At 43.5% G+C, this 20,783-nt stretch overlaps 1 protein-coding gene across 1 annotated transcript in view; it reads right to left on the reverse strand.

Moving 5' to 3' along the window:
- Positions 1-20,783, reverse strand: part of LOC139393323 (fatty acyl-CoA reductase 1-like) — a 53,795-nt gene that overhangs the window by 16,350 nt on the left and 16,662 nt on the right. Inside the window, exon 2 of the mRNA XM_071141879.1 lies at positions 17,038-17,308. Within this exon, the coding sequence (XP_070997980.1) occupies positions 17,038-17,308 (271 nt within the window). The remainder of the gene's footprint in view (positions 1-17,037; positions 17,309-20,783) is intronic.

Raw genomic sequence — 20,783 nt, forward strand, 5'->3', positions numbered from 1 at the left:
CTATTGAAGAAAAGCAGGCCCAAACCATGATGCTGCCACCACCATGTTTGACAGTGGGGATGGTGTGTTCAGCTGTGTTGCTTTTACGCCAAACATAACGTTTTGCATTGTTGCCAAAAAGTTCAATTTTGGTTTCATATGACCTGAGCACCTTCTTCCACATGTTTGGTGTGTCTCCCAGGTGGCTTGTGGCAAACTTTAAACGACACTTTTTATGGATATCTTTAAGAAATGGCTTTCTTCTTGCCACTCTTCCATAAAGGCCAGATTTGTGCAATATACGACTGATTGTTGTCCTATGGACAGAGTCTCCCACCTCAGCTGTAGATCTCTGCAGTTCATCCAGAGTGATCATGGGCCTCTTGGCTGCATCTCTGATCAGTCTTCTCCTTGTATGAGCTGAAAGTTTAGAGGGACGGCCAGGTCTTGGTAGATTTGCAGTGGTCTGATACTCCTTCCATTTCAATATTATCGCTTGCACAGTGCTCCTTGGGATGTTTAAAGCTTGGGAAATCTTTTTGTATCCAAATCCGGCTTTAAACTTCTTCACAACAGTATCTCGGACCTGCCTGGTGTGTTCCTTGTTCTTCATGATGCTCTCTGCGCTTTTAACGGACCTCTGAGACTATCACAGTGCAGGTGCATTTATACGGAGACTTGATTACACACAGGTGGATTGTATTTATCCTCATTAGTCATTTAGGTCAACATTGGATCATTCAGAGATCCTCACTGAACTTCTGGAGAGAGTTTGCTGCACTGAAAGTAATAATTTTGCACGCCCAATTTTTCAGTTTTTGATTTGTTAAAAAAGTTTGAAATATCCAATAAATGTCGTTCCACTTCATGATTGTGTCCCACTTGTTGTTGATTCTTCACAAAAAAATACAGTTTTATATCTTTATGTTTGAAGCCTGAAATGTGGCAAAAGGTCGCAAAGTTCAAGGGGGCCGAATACTTTCGCAAGGCACTGTATATACATAATACGGCATTTGTAATGTCTTTATTCTTTTGAAACTTCTGTATGTGTAATGTTTACTGTTAATTTTTATTGTTTATTTCACTTTTGCATATTATCTACCTCACTTGCTTTGGCAATGTTAACACGTTTCCCATGCCAATAAAGACCATTGAATTGAAATGAATTGAAAGAGGGAGGGGGAGAGAACGGATCAGTTTCACTGTCTGCAGCCGGCTGTTCCCTTCACTATTATCTGAATGGTACCAGCCATACAGAAAACCACTGCTGCTGATCCTACAAAACGCTACTACACTGTACACCATGTATAGTACCAACACTACTACTACAATGTACATAATGTATAGTACCAACACTACTACTACACTGTACATCATGTATAGTACCAACACTACTACTACACTGTACATCATGTATAGTACCAACACTACTACTACACTGTACATAATGTATAGTACCAACACTACTACTACACTGTACATCATGCATAGTACCAGCACTACTACTACACTGTACATCATGTATAGTACCAACACTACTACTACACTGTACATCATGTATAGTACCAACACTACTACTACACTGTACATCATGTATAGTACCAACACTACTACTACACTGTAAGTCATGTATAGTACCAACACTACTACTACACTGTACATCATGTATAGTACCAACACTACTACTACACTGTACATCATGCATAGTACAAACACTACTACTACACTGTACATCATGTATAGTACCAACACTACTACTACACTGTACATCATGTATAGTACCAACACTACTACTACACTGTACATCATGTATAGTACCAACACTACTACTACACTGTACATCATTCATAGTACCAACACTACTACTACACTGTACATAATGTATAGTACCAACACTACTACTACACATCATGTATAGTACCAACACTACTACTACACTGTACATCATGTATAGTACCAACACTACTACTACACTGTACATCATGTATAGTACCAACACTACTACTACACTGTACATCATGTATAGTACCAACACTACTACTACACTGTACATCATGTATAGTACCAACACTACTACTACACATCATGTATAGTACCAACACTACTACTACACTGTACATCATGTATAGTACCAACACTACTACTACACTGTACATCATGTATAGTACCAACACTACTACTACACTGTACATCATGTATAGTACCAACACTAATACTACACATCATGTATAGTACCAACACTACTACTACACTGTACATCATGTATAGTACCAATACTACTACTACACTGTACATCATGTATAGTACCAACGCTACTACTACACTGTACATCATGTATAGTACCAACACTACTACTACACATCATGTATAGTACCAACACTACTACTACACATCATGTATAGTACCAACACTACTACTACACTGTACATCATGTATAGTACCAACACTACTACTACACTGTACATCATGTATAGTACCAACACTACTACTACACTGTACATCATGTATAGTACCAACACTACTACTACACTGTACATCATGCATAGTACAAACACTACTACTACACTGTACATCATGTATAGTACCAACACTACTACTACACTGTACATCATGTATAGTACCAACACTACTACTACACTGTACATCATGTATAGTACCAACACTACTACTACACTGTACATCATTCATAGTACCAACACTACTACTACACTGTACATAATGTATAGTACCAACACTACTACTACACATCATGTATAGTACCAACACTACTACTACACTGTACATCATGTATAGTACCAACACTACTACTACACTGTACATCATGTATAGTACCAACACTACTACTACACTGTACATCATGTATAGTACCAACACTACTACTACACTGTACATCATGTATAGTACCAACACTACTACTACACATCATGTATAGTACCAACACTACTACTACACTGTACATCATGTATAGTACCAACACTACTACTACACTGTACATCATGTATAGTACCAACACTACTACTACACTGTACATCATGTATAGTACCAACACTAATACTACACATCATGTATAGTACCAACACTACTACTACACTGTACATCATGTATAGTACCAATACTACTACTACACTGTACATCATGTATAGTACCAACGCTACTACTACACTGTACATCATGTATAGTACCAACACTACTACTACACATCATGTATAGTACCAACACTACTACTACACATCATGTATAGTACCAACACTACTACTACACTGTACATCATGTATAGTACCAACACTACTACTACACATCATGTATAGTACCAACACTAATACTACACATCATGTATAGTACCAACACTACTACTACACTGTACATCATGTATAGTACCAACACTACTACTACACTGTACATCATGTATAGTACCAACACTACTACTACACTGTACATCATGTATAGTACCAACACTACTACTACACATCATGTATAGTACCAACACTACTACTACACTGTACATCATGTATAGTACCAACACTACTACTACACTGTACATCATGTATAGTACCAACACTACTACTACACATCATGTATAGTACCAACACTACTACTACACTGTACATAATGTACAGTACCAACACTACTACTACACTGTACATCATGTATAGTACCAACACTACTACTACACTGTACATCATGTATAGTACCAACACTACTACTACACATCATGTATAGTACCAACACTACTACTACACATCATGTATAGTACCAACACTACTACTACACTGTACATCATGTATAGTACCAACACTACTACTACACTGTACATCATGTATAGTACCAACACTACTACTACACTGTACATCATGTATAGTACCAACACTACTACTACACTGTACATCATGTATAGTACCAACACTACTACTACACATCATGTATAGTACCAACACTACTACTACACTGTACATCATGTATAGTACCAACACTACTACTACACTGTACATCATGTATAGTACCACACTACTACTACTACACTGTACTACTACTACACTGTATGTATAGTACCAACACTACTACTACACATCATGTATAGTACCAACACTACTACTACACTGTACATCATGTATAGTACCAACACTACTACTACACATCATGTATAGTACCAACACTACTACTACACATCATGTATAGTACCAACACTACTACTACACTGTACATCATGTATAGTACCAACACTACTACTACACATCATGTATAGTACCAACACTACTACTACTACTACACATCATGTATAGTACCAATACTACTACTACACATCATGTATAGTACCAACACTACTACTACACTGTACATCATGTATAGTACCAATACTACTACTACACTGTACATCATGTATAGTACCAACACTACTACTACTACTACACATCATGTATAGTACCAACACTAATACTACACATCATGTATAGTACCAACACTACTACTACACTGTACATCATGTATAGTACCAACACTACTACTACACTGTACATCATGTATAGTACCAACACTACTACTACACTGTACATCATGTATAGTACCAACACTACTACTACACTGTACATCATGTATAGTACCAACACTACTACTACACTGTACATCATGTATAGTACCAACACTACTACTACACATCATGTATAGTACCAACACTACTACTACACTGTACATCATGTATAGTACCAACACTACTACTACACTGTACATCATGTATAGTACCAACACTACTACTACACATCATGTATAGTACCAACACTACTACTACACTGTACATAATGTATAGTACCAACACTACTACTACACTGTACATCATGTATAGTACCAACACTACTACTACACATCATGTATAGTACCAACGCTACTACTACACATCATGTATAGTACCAACACTACTACTACACTGTACATCATGTATAGTACCAACACTACTACTACACATCATGTATAGTACCAACACTACTACTACACATCATGTATAGTACCAACACTACTACTACACTGTACATCATGTATAGTACCAACACTACTACTACACATCATGTATAGTACCAACACTACTACTACACATCATGTATAGTACCAACACTACTACTACACTGTACATCATGTATAGTACCAACACTACTACTACACTGTACATCATGTATAGTACCAACACTACTACTACACTGTACATCATGTATAGTACCAACACTACTACTACACATCATGTATAGTACCAACACTACTACTACACATCATGTATAGTACCAACACTACTACTACACATCATGTATAGTACCAACACTACTACTACACTGTACATCATGTATAGTACCAACACTACTACTACACTGTACATCATGTATAGTACCAACACTACTACTACACTGTACATCATGTATAGTACCAACACTACTACTACACTGTACATCATGTATAGTACCAACACTACTACTACACTGTACATCATGTATAGTACCAACACTACTACTACACTGTACATCATGTATAGTACCATCATGTATAGTACCATCATGTATAGTACCAGTTATCTATTAGATATCTGACTGACTATGTAGGGCTGCCAGTTGTCCCTCTCGCTCTCTCTGTCTCTCTCTCAATTCAATTCAATTTAATTCAAGGGGCTTTATTGGCATGGGAAACGTGTTAACATTGCCAAAGCAGGTGAGGTAGATAATATACAAAAGTGAAATAAACAATACAAATTAACAGTAAACATTACACTCACAGAAGTTTCAAAAGAATAAAGACATTACAAATGTCGTATTATGTATATATAGTGTTGTAACAGTGTGCAAATGGTTCAAGTACAAAAGGGAAAATAAATAAACATATATGGGTTGTATTTACAATTGTGTTTGTTTTCACTGGTTGACCTTTTCTTGTTGCAACAGGTCACAAACCTTGCTGCAGTGATGGCACACTGTGGTATTTCACACAGTAGATATGGGAGTTTAATCAACATTGGGTTTGTTTTCTAATTCTTTGTGGATCTGTGTAATCTGAGGGAAATATGCGTCTCTAATAATACATTGGGCAGGAGGTTAGGAAGTGCAGCTCAGTTTCCACCCCATTTTGTGGGCAGTGTGCACATAGTCTGTCTTCTTTTGAGAGCCTTTCTCAATAGCAAGGCTATGCTCACTGAGTCTGTACATAGTCAAAGCTTTCTTTAAGTTTGGGTCCGTCACAGTGGTCAGGTATTCTGCCACTGTGTACTCTCTGTTTAGGGCCAAATAGCATTCTAGTTTGCTCTGTTTTTTTGTTAATTCTTTCCAATGTGTCAAATAATTATCTTTTTGTTTTCTCATTATTTGGTTGGGTCTAATTGTGTTGCTGTCCTGGGGCTCTGTGGGGTGTGTTTGTGAACAGAGCCCCAGCACCACCTTGCTTAGGGGACTCTTCTCCAGGTTCATCTCTCTGTAGGTGATGGCTTTGTTATGGAAGGATTGGGAATCGCTTCCTTTTAGGTGGTTGTAGAATTTAACGGCTCTTTTCTGGATTTTAATAATTAGCGGGTATCGGCCTAATTCTGCTCTGCATCCATTATTTGGTGTTCTACGTTGTATACAGAGGATATTTTTGCAGACTACTGCATGCAGAGTCTCAATTTGGTGTTTGTCCCATTTTGTGAATTCTTGGTTGGTGAGCGGACCCCAGACCTCACAACCATAAAGGGCAATGGGCTCTAACTGATTCAAGTATTTTTTTTTATCTAGATCCTAATTGGTATGTTGAATTTTATGTTTCTTTTGATGGCATAGAATGCCCTTCTTGCCTTGTCTCTCAGATCGTTTAGGCCAAGGTATGTATTATTTTTTGTGTGCTCTAGGGCAACGGTGTCTAGATGGAATTTGTATTTGTGGTCCTGGCGACTGGACCTTTTTTGGAACACCATTATTTTGGTCTTACTAAGATTTACTGTCAGGGCCCAGGTCTGGCAGAATCTATGCAGAATATGCCACTTTATGTTTGTATACCCTACATTACTCATCTCATATGTATATACTGTACTCTATACCATCTACTGCATCTTGCCAATGCCGTTCTGTACCATCACTCCTTAGGCTTTGTCGTGCCTTCTTCATGACTGTCTTGGTGTGTTTGGACCATTCTAGTTTGTTATTGATGTGGACACCAAGGAACTTGAAGCTCTCAACCTGCTCCAATACAGCCCCATCGATGAGAATGAGTGCGTGCTCGGGCCTCCTTTTCCTGTAGTCCACAATCATCTCCTTAGTCTTGGTTACGTTGAGGGAGAGGTTGTTATTCTGGCACCACCCGGCCAGATCTCTGACCTCATCCTTATAGGCAATCTCGTCGTTGTCTGTGATCAGGCCTACCACTGTTGTGTCGTCTGCAAACTTAATGATGGTGTTAGAGTCGTGCCTGGCCATGCAGTCGTGTGTGAACAGGGAGTTCAGGAGGGGACTGAGCATGCACCCCTGGGGAGCTCCAGTGTTGAGGATCAACATAGCAGATGTTTTGCTACCTACCCTCACCACATTGTGGTCGGCCCGTCAGGAAGTCCAGGATCCAGTTGCAGTGGGAGGTGTTTAGTCCCAGGATCCTTAGGTTAGTGATGAGCTTTGAGGGTACTATGGTGTTGAATGCTGAGCTGTAGTCAATGAATAGCATTCTCACATAAGTGTTCCTTTTGTCCAGGTGGGAAAGAGCAGTGTGGAGTGCAATAGAGATTGCATCACCTGTAGATCTGTTTGGGCGTTTCTTGCAGGATGACAATATCTGTATTACCGATTTCTTTGGTGAAGTCCAGGTTCCTGCTCTTTAGGCCAAAGGCAGATGACATCAGGCCTTGGATATTCCAGGGTGAGATAGTGAAGGCTTTGTGTTCCATAAAGTGTCCAATGTTGTTGGTTGTGTGGTTTGGCCTCAGGTTAGTAAGTGTGAGCAGAGCCTGCTGTGCATCTGGTACATGCCATTGGCTTTGGCTAGGGGGGTTGGGGCTGTTTGCCTGCTCACGGCCTGGGCGTATGTGTGACTTCCATGTTGAGGACCTCTTTGCGGAGGTGGGGTGCATGGGGTGGGCAGGAGGGGTATAGGTCTGATCTGAGGGAGCCTAAATGGGGTGTGGGCATGGTTGACTTGGGGGGGGGGGGGTATGTGCCTGGTGGTGCTGTGGTCTGGATGTAAGTCCTCTTGGCGTGGGTCCTCTATGTATAGATTCTGGGGGGTCCTGCAGGTCTGGGAGAGTGTCTTGCTAGTCTGGGTGGGGTGTCTATTGACCTGTTTCTCCTGTGTGACGTGTTGGGGCTACGTTTGAGAGCGATGTCCTTTAGAGTCCGGGCGAAGGTGGGTACTGCTGCCTTGTATAGGTGGTCATAGAGGCTGTTCAAGTCCAGGATGGAGTGGTGGGCCAGGAAAACATTTGGTTTTGAGGCACAGTCACGGGAAATACTTGCGTTTACCCACTGTATGGTAGCAGGGTGGAAGTCTTTTCGTGGTAGCAGGGTGGAGATAACCACTTGTGATTTGGGGAAAGTAGAAGAAGCTTTTTCAATCACTCCCTTCAGTGCTGTGGCCACCCTTTCCTGCTGTGTTCTCAGGTTGTTTGTGCCTGTGTGTATTATTATGTGGCTGGATCAGACAGAAGGTCTAGGGCGCGCTGGGTGTTTGGACACCAGAGTTTAGACACACTGTGTTTGGGAAAAAGGTTTTTTTCTTGTATATATTTCCCATTTGAGTCCATAAGGAGTATAATCTGTGTCTTGTGTTTGTCCTCAGTGGGTCTGGGGGGAGGGGGGGGGGGGGTTTCAGGAGGGCTATCAGGGTGGCTGACAGGGGGGGGGGGGGGGGGTGCTTAGAGGGGGTGAAAGCCCCTGGGCTTGGAGTTCTTCATTTGTCTGTTCTGCTATGATGTTGGCGCTATGGTCAGGGTCTGGTGTGGACTGTTCTGCTGTGGTGTCAATACTTTTGTTGGGAGCTGAGGTGGGCTGTTCTGCTGGCTTCTCTGCAGGGGTGGCTACCTCTCTAGTAGGTTGTTCTCTGTCACACGCCATCCCCCTCACCCTCTCCTCCAGCAGTCTGATCCTCTCCACTAGTGCTCTCTTCTCCTGCTCTTACTTTTTATATTGTTGAAGTTGTCTCACCACAGTCCATAGTGCAGATACAGTGGGGCAAAAAAGTATTTAATCAGCCACCAATTGTGCAAGTTCTCCCACTTAAAAAGATGAGAGAGGCCTGTAATTTTCATCATAGGTACACTTCAACTATGACAGACAAAATGAGAAGAAAAAAAATCCAGAAAATCACATTGTAGGATTTTTTATGAATTTATTTGCAAATTATGGTGGAAAATAAGTATTTGGTCACCTACAAACAAGCAAGATTTCTGGCTCTCACAGACCTGTAACTTCTTTTTTAAGAGGCTCCTCTGTCCTCCACTCGTTACCTGTATTAATGGCACTTGAACTTGAACTTGTTATCAGTATGAAAGACACCTGTCCACAACCTCAAACAGTCACACTCCAAACTCCACTATGGCCAAGACCAAAGAGCTGTCAAAGGACACCAGAAACAAAATTGTAGACCTGCACCAGGCTGGGAAGACTGAATCTGCAATAGGTAAGCAGCTTGGTTTGAAGAAATCAACTGTGGGAGCAATTATTAGGAAATGGAAGACATACAAGACCACTGATAATCTCCCTGGATCTGGGGCTCCATGCAAGATCTCACCCCGTGGGGTCAAAATGATCACAAGAACGGTGAGCAAAAATCCCAGAACCACACGGGGGGTCCTAGTGAATGACCTGCAGAGAGCTGGGACCAAAGTAACAAAGCCTACCATCAGTAACACACTATGCCGCCAGGGACTCAAATCCTGCAGTGCCAGACGTGTCCCCCTGCTTAAGCCAGTACATGTCCAGGCCCGTCTGAAGTTTGCTAGAGAGCATTTGGATGATCCAGAAGAAGATTGGGAGAATGTCATATGGTCAGATGAAACCAAAATATAACTTTTTGGTAAAAACTCAACTCGTCGTGTTTGGAGGACAAAGAATGCTGAGTTGCATCCAAAGAACACCATACCTACTGTGAAGCATGGGGGTGGAAACCATGCTTTGTGGCTGTTTTTCTGCAAAGGGACCAGGACGACTGATCCGTGTAAAGGAAAGAATGAATGGGGCCATGTATCGTGAGATTTTGAGTGAAAACCTCCTTCCAATCAGCAAGGGTATTGAATATGAAACGTGGCTGGGTCTTTCAGCATGACAATGATCCCAAACACACCGCCCGGACAACGAAGGAGTGGCTTCGTAAGAAGCATTTCAAGGTCCTGGAGTGGCCTAGCCAGTCTCCAGATCTCAACTCCATAGAAAATCTTTGGGGGGAGTTGAAAGTCCGTGTTGCCCAGCAACAGCCCCAAAACATCACTGCTCTAGAGGAGATCTGCATGGAGGAATGGTCCAAAATACCAGCAACAGTGTGTGAAAACCTTGTGAAGACTTACAGAAAACATTTGACCTCTGTCATTGCCAACAAAGGGTATATAACAAAGTATTGAGATAAACTTTTGTTATTGACCAAATACTTATTTTTCCACCATAATTTGCAAATAAATTCATAAAAAATCCTACAATGTGATTTTCTGGAATTTTTCTTCTCATTTGTCTGTCGTAGTTGAAGTGTACCTATGATGAAAATTACAGGCCTCTCTCATCTTTTTAAGTGGGATAACTTGCACAATTGGTGGCTGACTAAATACTTTTTTGCCCCACTGTATGTCTCTTTCCACCTCCAGCTCTCCGGGTCTGGTTAAGGGGGTGTTGTTGTGCTGGACTGTTGTCTGTGTCTGTGGTGACTGGAGTGTAATCACCTGCTGTTCCAGCTCCACCTGCCTTACCTCCCAGCTCGGTAAATGTGTCCTTCATTTCAATGAGGGAGTAGTAATTTGTGCTGGGACGTTGACTTTCCGCTGGGGGTGGCTCGTCTGTGGGGTTATATAATGAAGAGTTCTGGTCTGACCTGCTCGGGGTGGGGGTATCTTTATCAAGGGAGAGCTTCTCCTGCTGGGCTAATTCTTTGATTAGGTGAAAGTCCCGCTGAAACTGTTTGGGGTTGCCCTGTACCATTACTGTTCCAGACTTATAGAGATTTATATTAGCTGACTCAGAGTCCTCGTTGTCTAGTATCCGAGTTTCCACCCCTCGTTAACACCACCTCTCTTAACAGAGGGTTAGTGTGCTAATATAGCACTGTGCCATGCCAGGGGATGGTTTGTGTGAAAGATGAGGTTGCTGATGTTCCCATTTTTATAATAGTCAGCAAAAAGTGTCTCTTGATTTTCCATAAGGAGCTTCATTTTGTGATCTTTTCTTGCCTTATCATTCTTTACATACACAGGGTACTGTATTTTAATTACCTCTGAACAGCAGGGAGCTTCTAAGGCCTCTCCATTTGGTTGGAGCAGACTGTGTGACTCTCCTGCCATTGTTGGGCTAAAGGGCTTTGACACCTCTCACTTGACACGTCAGTGCAAAATTGAAATTGTATCAGGCTTGACAGCCTTAATTTAGCATTAAGTCCTTATAAAGTAATGTAATGTATTTTTCTTCTTGGCTTTAAGAAATAAAATATAGCTTCTCTCTCTCTCCCTCTGAAGGGAGTCGTGGGTGTGTGGAGTGCCTGCCGCCAGCCTAGCTGCCTCTCTGCCTCTCGTGCCACATGTCAACCAGACACAGATGAGGAGCGGCATGAAATGACTGGCACCGTGCCAAGCTGGCAGCCTAGGCCTCTCTCTGTCAAACTCCCTGTCTCTGGGCGGGTCTCTGGGCGGGTGTCTGGGTGGGTGTCTGGGTGGGTGTCTGGGTGGGTCTCTGGGCGGGTGTCTGGGTGGGACCTGTGTGTAACGGTATAGCCATGTGTCGGTGAGTGCTCTCTGATCATGCCAACCTGCCCCAGATGAGTCTATATGTGAAGAACTAGCTTACCTGGTTAAATAAAAGTGAAAAAGCCTATGGGTCGTAAATCTCCAGACTCTCCTCCCGCTTCAACAGTGGCGCTTTGTGGACTTTCACAGAAAACTTTCACAGAAATCCAACACTAATCGCCCCTTCCTTTCAGCTAGCAACCTGAGCTGCTATGTTAAAACAGCTTCACTGACCATCCTGTAAATATAGCCATTCATTCACAGCCCCTTTAGAGATGTCAGGCAAAGCGAGAGAGAGAGAGAGAGTGAGATGTCCCTTGGAGCAAAGATATGGCAGGGAAAGAGAGAGTAGCAAGAGCGAGAAAAAGAGAGGGAAGGGAATAAAAGTTACAATGTGAATGACAGAAAGGAAGGATGTAGAGTGTTTTGTGTGTGCTGTTGTCCCTGGGGAGGCTTGTATACAGCAGCATAATGAGATTGTATTGCTCATGCATGGTGGGAAGTGGAGTGTAGCTGACTGGGTGTCTCTATGCCAGGTGAGCCACAACTTCACAGGCGTGAAATAGAATCATGACAGAGCTGCAGCGATGCAGACTGGGCCTCTTATTCATAGTCTGTCCTGCTTCATATACAGGCCCCCTGGTGGCTGAAGCAATCACATGTATGGCTCAGGATTGGCACGGAAATAAATAAATAAATAAATAAATAAATAAATAAATACACACACACACACACACACACACACACACACACACACACACACACACGAGGCTGTCTCTGCAGGTAGCCGGCTGGTAAGTGGTCAGATTAAACACAGTACACACCAAAGATATCCCTGGCCTCTTCTCCCAATCCTGGTCGAACAGCTGTTAGTGTTTCAGCCAGGCTGGGTAGATGGATGCTGGGTAATTGGGTCTGCTCTGCGTTTGGCCCCCTCTCTGCTGATCACAAAGCCGGAAATATACAGTAGCTAGATGTCCCTATAAGTCTACAGTACAAAGGTAGAGCACTATTATATAGGGAATGGAGCTGTTTAAAGACATATCATGGCTTTAAGCCATTTCTATGTGTCTGTGTCAATTTATTATCTCTAGTCTTTATATTCTCTGTGGTTGGCTCTTGGGGAGAAACATTGGAGTGGACTTCCAGGAACGATTCCCCTGGGAGAGAGCGCCAGCTCTCTTGGACGTCATCCAGTTCCCGTACATACCACGGCTCTTCAAAGACCTGGGGGATTCTTCAGCGGTGCAGACCAGGGCATAGGTCACAAAAGCAAACAGAGGCGGAAGACAGAGCATTGCTGATCATCCAGTCCCATCCAGTAACGCTGTGCTCAACTCAATACAAGAGGATCAATACCAACAGGACAGTACAGTTTACTTTACGGTGACAGACTGCAATATTAGAATTTGCGCTCGGCAGTCGGCATACCGATGGCATGGCATTCCACTTCTGAGACAGTGACCTCATGGCGAACCATGAAAAATTCCATTATCCCTCTAGAACAAACCAAATGGAACTACTTTGTAGTCCTTTGAGTGATACGAATCCACGTGGTCACTGGAAACCACCGACAGGGACAGGCCTAACTCCATGTTTTACTGATCAAGCAAATGTAATGCTCATGCTAACTGCATCTTCTCCTCAGTGGTTGTACCGTTGTAACCCCTAGGGGTTAGGGAAGGTGACAGAGGGATGTGGAGAGAGTTGTGGGCCCTCTGAGGAGCGATGCTTGTGGCCCCCGGCGGCCGGCCCTGGTCCAGAGGGGTGTTCGGCCGAGCGGAATCCCGGAACTCGGGTCGGAGCGCTACTGTCGTCAATCCATCGATTACAGAGGAAACCAAGCTGACAGCACCCCCACGCTCCAACGAGCACAGAGACACACACTGCATCATGGCAAGAAAAACACACACACTTCAACAAAAAGTTTCCATTCACAGTTCATCAAAGGGAGGAACACGGTGAGGCTGGGTAATCTTGATGAACACGATATCCTCTGTGATATAGAGAAGACTTATCTTATCGATCCTGACATCAAAACCTGGAGCCTCTCAGAACCTCTGACTCCTTTAGAGGAAATGAAAATGGACCTTTCTCATCCCAGGCAAATCAATAGCATGCACGTAATGTACACCCACCCACACACACACACGGGTTAAGTCATCACACATGAACAAGTCAACTCTGACCCCCAAGCATACCATACTTTCATATTTCACAGCGACACTCTCTCTCTTTTCCTCTCGCTGTTTAAGCTCCATCCATCAACCACAAGTCCAAGACTGGAGAGCAGTAGGTGACTAATGGCTGTGCAGGTCTGAAGAGATGACCTCAGGGCTCTGTCTACTGCCTCCTCCAGGTCATTCATGTAGGGCGTCTGTTAGAGTTGGAGACGTTGTGATTTGGTGTGCACCAAGGCACCGTTCTAGCAACGCTACTTTTTGACCTCAACATGCGGTCACACAAAAAGAGAAGGTCATCAATCATGCAGAAAGACCATCACATTGGATCAGCTAAATGCCTTGTCTAATACACAAACAACTATCTAGATGTGGAAAGGGCAAGGTGCTTGGCAGACTCTTTATCCCTATGGGGACACCAGTGTGGGTTGCTATGGTCCCCATTAGGATAACAGCCACCACTGAGCATGTGCTACATGCATGTCTGCCCTACCCTGAGGGCCCTCCTGGCACTGTTCAATGTGCTAATTTGTTTCACAAACCAAGTTAATGTGTGGCCTAATTATATGCAAAACATTATCTCTCTCTCTCTCTCTGAAGGGAGTCGTGGGTGTGTGGAGTGCCTGCCGCCAGCCTCGCTGCCCCTCGTGCCACATGTCAACCAGACACAGATGAGGAGCGGCATGAAATGACTGTCACCGTGCCTCTAGGCCTCTCTCTGTCAAACTCCCTGTCTCTGGGCGGGTCTCTGGGCGGGACCTGTGTGTAATGGTATAGCCCTGTGTGGGTGAGGGCTGTCTGAACTGTTAAATCCACCATTTCAACAGAGCTCTACAGGGCCTTGTAATATACCTTGACGTATTTAAATGTAATTCCACTCAGTAAACAACACACCATACCATAGGGTGAAGTCATTGGACCTAGTTCAATAACACCAGCAGCAGCAGTGCTAGCCATAGACCCGTTTTACAGCCATAACCCGCCAACAGTTATGTCGTGTCTGTGTTAAAGGTGATTACCCACAGTGAGAGCTGGCATTTATCAATGCAGGGAGACCGGTACAAGGCTATAAGAAACACCAAGCTCCCTCTTAGGGAAGAAAGCAATCAGGCATGAATATTAGTCGTAAAAAATAGGAATAGGCCTGGTTCAACACCCTCCATGCCCTCCTCCTCCCATCTGATAACTGAGTACAAGTTTGAACAAATATGGAGAACCAACAATCAGTTACATTTCCACATCCACTAGACTGTTTGATAAGAGAGGTGTGGTAATAGCTGAGGTATGGTGTTAAACAGGAGAACAGAAGGTGAGCAGTGGGTGACAGTTCTGGGATGCAGTACACCAGGGCAGCTGTTCTGTTCTGGCCCTCCCTTGGTGAGATCCAGATGACTGCTGGAGTCAGCAACTAATAAGGGACGGACGGACGGACAGGTGTACCATTCAGCATCCCTCCACAGATTACATGAAGCCATCTAGGTTCCACCAACCACATCCCACCAAACTAAAGACCACTCCTCTTCCACTGACCAATTCTCAATACTGTCATTCAGAACATATTGGCCAGGTCATCACCCACTCAGACCCAAGCCCAGTCAGCAGAATTCCAGCAGATTCCCCTTCTTGCCCCTCTAGCATTCCAGCATACCCCACCTCTCCCACACAGATCTGCACCCTGACTCTAGAACACACTGGGCTAAAGCTCTTATTCAGCTCTAAATAAGGTTATTCTATGTGTTTCAGCTCTAAATAAGGTTATTCTATGTCTAGAATATAAGAGAATAGTAGCCTATTAGTACCCCTTATGCATATCTATCACACTTTACAGTACATCCAATGCCCTGCAATTCACAGAACTCAACTAACCAGACAACAGCTCATTTATAGGCCTATTCTTTAATTGTCAAGGCATATCAGGAGAGAGTCAATTCAATCAGATGTCTATCTGGATGTCCATTTCCAGGTCACAGCACCTCTGCCTGATAACACGCTTTTAACGAAGCCCACAGAGACGCTCGGTTTGGCTGTTACCTAGCAACAAGTGTTCTGTGACATTCAATATCCATAAGGGCATACAGCATGAAAGGCGGCTGGAACAGGCAGAGAGCATTCATCCTATAGAATCCTAGTTTGTAAAGAAAAACCTCTGTCTAAGACGGATAATACAGAGACTGTAAACTCGGCACCCAGAATCTCAAGTGTGCGCTGTTGTTAAGACTGTCACGAGAGACGATGCAGACTGCAACAGTGACATGAATAACAATCGGAGGGAAATGCTTTATACAGCCGTAGTTAAACACATTCCTTTGAATGGTCTGGTTTCATAAGGATAGATATGGCAGCCAGTCGGTTTCTTTATCCTCTCCTTCCTCACTGTCTTGTTTGGCTGGCTAGTGTTGTCAACTGCACAAACAGACTACTGTGTTTGATGAACACCAAGTTGTTATCCTATCTCTGGTGTGTTTGAATTCAAAAATCGCATCAGGTAAAGTCTCTCTCTCTCTCTCTCTCTCTCCCTCCCTCTCTCTCTCTCTCTCGACAGAGTTCATTAAGACACCATTAACTGGTGCCTCTATTGTTGACAGAGTTAATTATGTGTGTGTGTGTTTTCAGTTAGAGTGCCACAACAACACCAGTAGCAGCAGAGAGTAAAACAGAGGCCCGGTGCTTCAGCGTGCATTTGTGAACACATCAATACTCTCCCTGTCTCACTCACAACATCACGTAATGTTTCAATAAACACAAAGCTGCAAGAATGCAAAACCCCTAAGCCAATCAACCTGCATGTGGCACAAAGCCAACAGGAAATAGATGAATTATACAATTTGCCTTCACTTCTGATCAGTGCAGCTCAATAGGATGACATCATGAGAAGGAACTTCTTTAGACTAGATTCACCCCCTGTTATAGTGTACTACAGCCTAGTGTACTACAGCCTAGTAGTGTACTAATCCATCGAGTAGTGCCCCTCACCTTGCACTTCATCATGTCACTGACCCGTTCCTGCATGGACTGTCCTGCCTTGGGTCTGACCAGGAGGTAGAGGGTTTGGACCTCTGGACAGGACCGCAGCAGTTTCTCCACCAGCACCTTGCCCATGAAGCCCGTGGCGCCAGTGATCAGCACATTCTTGCCTGCGTAGTAGTCAGCGATAGACACCATGCTACCATCGGCCCCTGTCTCTTCTCCTGTCTTTTCCATCTGTGTAGCTCGTCCCGTACCCCCAGCCTTCACAAGGCAGCTCCTAGAGAGAAAGATAGAGGGATGGAGGGAGAGGGAATGAGAGAGAGAGAGAGAAGAAACGATAGGAGACAATTAGCTGAGGCTGAGAGAAAATTAGAACCACACTACACTACACTCTGTTCAGACTCAGAGTCTCTTTACATGAGCCAACACTCATTACACTTGACATAACCTACAGTATGTATTGTGTATGTATTAATGCTGAGTATTAGGTGACAGACCTGTAGAGAGAAGTAAAGCTGGGACTCACTGGGTGCTGGGAGTCACTTTGTTAATGACACGGTAAGTGGGGAGGACAGGAAGGTCACAGACACACACAAGCATGTCTGTGATGTTATTGCGGATATAGCGAAATTGTCACACCCTGATATGTTTCACCTGTCTTTGTGCTTGTCTCCACCCCCCTCCAGACATTGCCCATCTTCCCCATTATCCCCAGTGTATTTATACCTGTGTTCTCTGTCTGTTGCCAGTTCGTTTTGTTCATCAAGCCTATCAGCGTTTTTCCCATCTAAAAGTAAAAGAATGGAATTAAGAAATATATAAATATGAACGCAAAAAACGATCTGTGCTTATAATGTAAGAAATAACACAAAAAAACGAAATACTGCAAAGTTGCTTTGGAGTTAGAAGCAGAGTTGCCAAGTCTATCAGCGATCATGAATATTCATAAGGCAATCAATCACAGCCTATTGCTGTAGTTAAGGTAATGCACCATTATTACCCTATTCAGATGTGTCAGCCAGCTTTGGTTATAAGATAGTTTCCAAGCCAATACAAAGAGCATCATTAACCCCTCCCTTCTCAGGGCAGTCATCCAGAGAGCCAACTACATATCGAGGTCAGCAATAGAGCTCGCCAGCTTGTAGTCCTAAAAAACTGAAATGAGTTAGCATTTTCTACCTCTAGTTTGTGCAACCATTCCTATGGAGGAAATGAAAATGGAAAGAATGAGGTTTTGGGATAAACGCCGAAAATAAGGTCTGAGGTTAAAACAGGTTAAGGAGATTTAGTCATTTTAGCAGTTCTTATCCAGTAGTCACTGTATACAGTTTCATACTGATCCCTCACGGGAATCCAACCTACATCCCTGGCGCTGCAAGTGCCCTGCTCTACCAAGTGAGCCACATGTTTTGTCCTGTGAGATAATATCAGTAATTTATCCTGACCGTAATGAACTATGAAGCCTTTATGTGCTTTGTGAAAAAAGTGACTTTAGCTGATTATGTCATAGAACAAAAAGTATAAGATCATTTAAGTGTGTTTACCACAGACCTTATTTGGGGAGTTTATCCAAAACCCCTACAAAACCCCCATTCATTTCCACATAGGCTTTGGCCATCAAGCCAAGTTAGTCTCTATAACTATTGCTCTCAATGCCCTCACTTCTACTGTACCTTTACCAGCATGAGATATGAGATGAACAACATTGCAGCATGATACACACATCTGTGACTGCTGCAGGCTAGGGTGGGGTGTGTGTGTACACGGGTGGCTTGGTCTGTTAGAGCAGCACCCTCATGGTGTGTTTGAGGAGTCTCATCCCACATTCTATGCCAAGCATGGCACATACCTACACCCACTGCTGTGCTCGGGTGGATGAAATTATGTTGAATTTCATATTTGACTTGGCATATTATATTTGACCTTATTTCAATGCTGATGGTAAAATGGTATGGTTTAAACGTGTATTATTGATATCGTGAATTTGGCATTCTATTTTTAGGGTTAATGGTTGTTACTTCTAAAGATCCAATCAACCATGGGCCAATGATAGTATACCTAGCTTCACGCTGAAATGATGGTGTCCTTTGGACAAATCAGATGTCAATGTACCCTACATAAACCCAACCGCACACCAAATGTACTTTCAAATACAGCCTGTGTTAGATAAGTTAGAGGAGTTACTTTCAACTATTCAATGTGATTCTATTCAACATATCACATGCCTCTCCAAAGCGGATGACAACTTCCTGTCTTCCTGGCCTGGCCTCAGTCAACCAGCCTGCAAAACTGGTGTCCTATCAGCCTTATAAATGATGACCGTCAAATAATGGCACAAAGATTGGTCAGTGTTTAGTGGGGCCAGCCAACCAACCATGATAAGTGTTCAAGCAAGAGAAGCCATATGTGGGTTCTCTGTATCCTTCTCCATCTTCTCTCCTGGTCTCTGGGCCACAGGTTTCCAACAGTGTTACTGAAGTACCAGAACTACATCCCCAAAGCAATGATCAAGATAACAGAGAAAACATATAGAAAAACCTTCCTCCCTCCGTCAAACACACACTGACCATAACCTCTCTCCCCCACAGTGTCCTCTTTAAACGCCCTTCCAAACGGGGGTCATGGTAAAGGTCCCTCCACTGATGTCATGTCATTCCGGCTCTATGCTCCAGTAAATCTCAGAGATTCTTCGGGAGACTAAAGGACCAGGGGGGAGGAGCTGGAGGTCACTATGGATTAGCTCCTCACAATGAATGCACACACACACACACACACACACACACACACACACACACACACACACACACACACACACACACACACACACACACACACACACACACACACACACACACACACACACACACACACACACACACACACCAGCGGTCCAGCCAGGGCATTCCATCCAGGTCACAGCCTTCAGCCGCTCGCTCCTCTTCTCCCCATCAAGAAGTAGATTGGAGTGGGAGAGTGAAGGAGCTGATAGCAATAGCCTCACGAACACTCACACAGTATGGAACTATAGTTATCTATGATCTGTAGACTACCATAATCTCTGTGACTGCTTACAGTAGTTTGGGTCTATAGGGAGAGACGGGCTCTCCTGCCTTCACTGAACATCCGCTCAGCTATGGTATGTCCTTCACCAAGAGGATGGACACAGACACCTGCTGTAGTAGAGTCCCAGTCTTAACACATGGGGCTGGGGACAGAGGGGAGCTGTCAATCACAGACATGCAGCTTGGAGCAAGGGAAGGTGAGGTTGATCCTGGCTCAGGATAAATCCCCAAACCATTTATCTGGTCGATAATGTGTATGATCGAGACTTAGAGGACTCAGCCAAAGTAAGGCTCTGGAGATGTCAATCTCTATTAACTTGATCCTAACTGCCCTGTCACTAAATGACAATATCATCACATTCCCTGTTTTGTAACCCCGAAAGATAGGTCAACTATTTGCGTGCTGATAAGTGCGGAGTCTTCTTGACAAAGTACCATGTAGCCTCAGAAAGTCATTTAGGGACAGTTCCATAATGATGCTGTGAGACTTTTCTGCTACCAAAATTACAGCACAAATCCTCCTCCACTGCAGGATTTTCTAGTCAGGCATCCAGCTACTTGCTGTTTCAGCTAATTCCAGACGTTTCCTTCGAGCGAGTGCTTTTCTGTGTTTTGCCTTGGCAGCTCTTCTCACCAGGAGGTCTGTGCTTATTTTTGGAAGACAGCTGTTGGAGTCACGGCGTTGCTCAG

Source organism: Oncorhynchus clarkii, chromosome 33, assembly GCF_045791955.1.
Source record: "Oncorhynchus clarkii lewisi isolate Uvic-CL-2024 chromosome 33, UVic_Ocla_1.0, whole genome shotgun sequence".
NCBI lineage: Eukaryota > Metazoa > Chordata > Actinopteri > Salmoniformes > Salmonidae > Oncorhynchus > Oncorhynchus clarkii.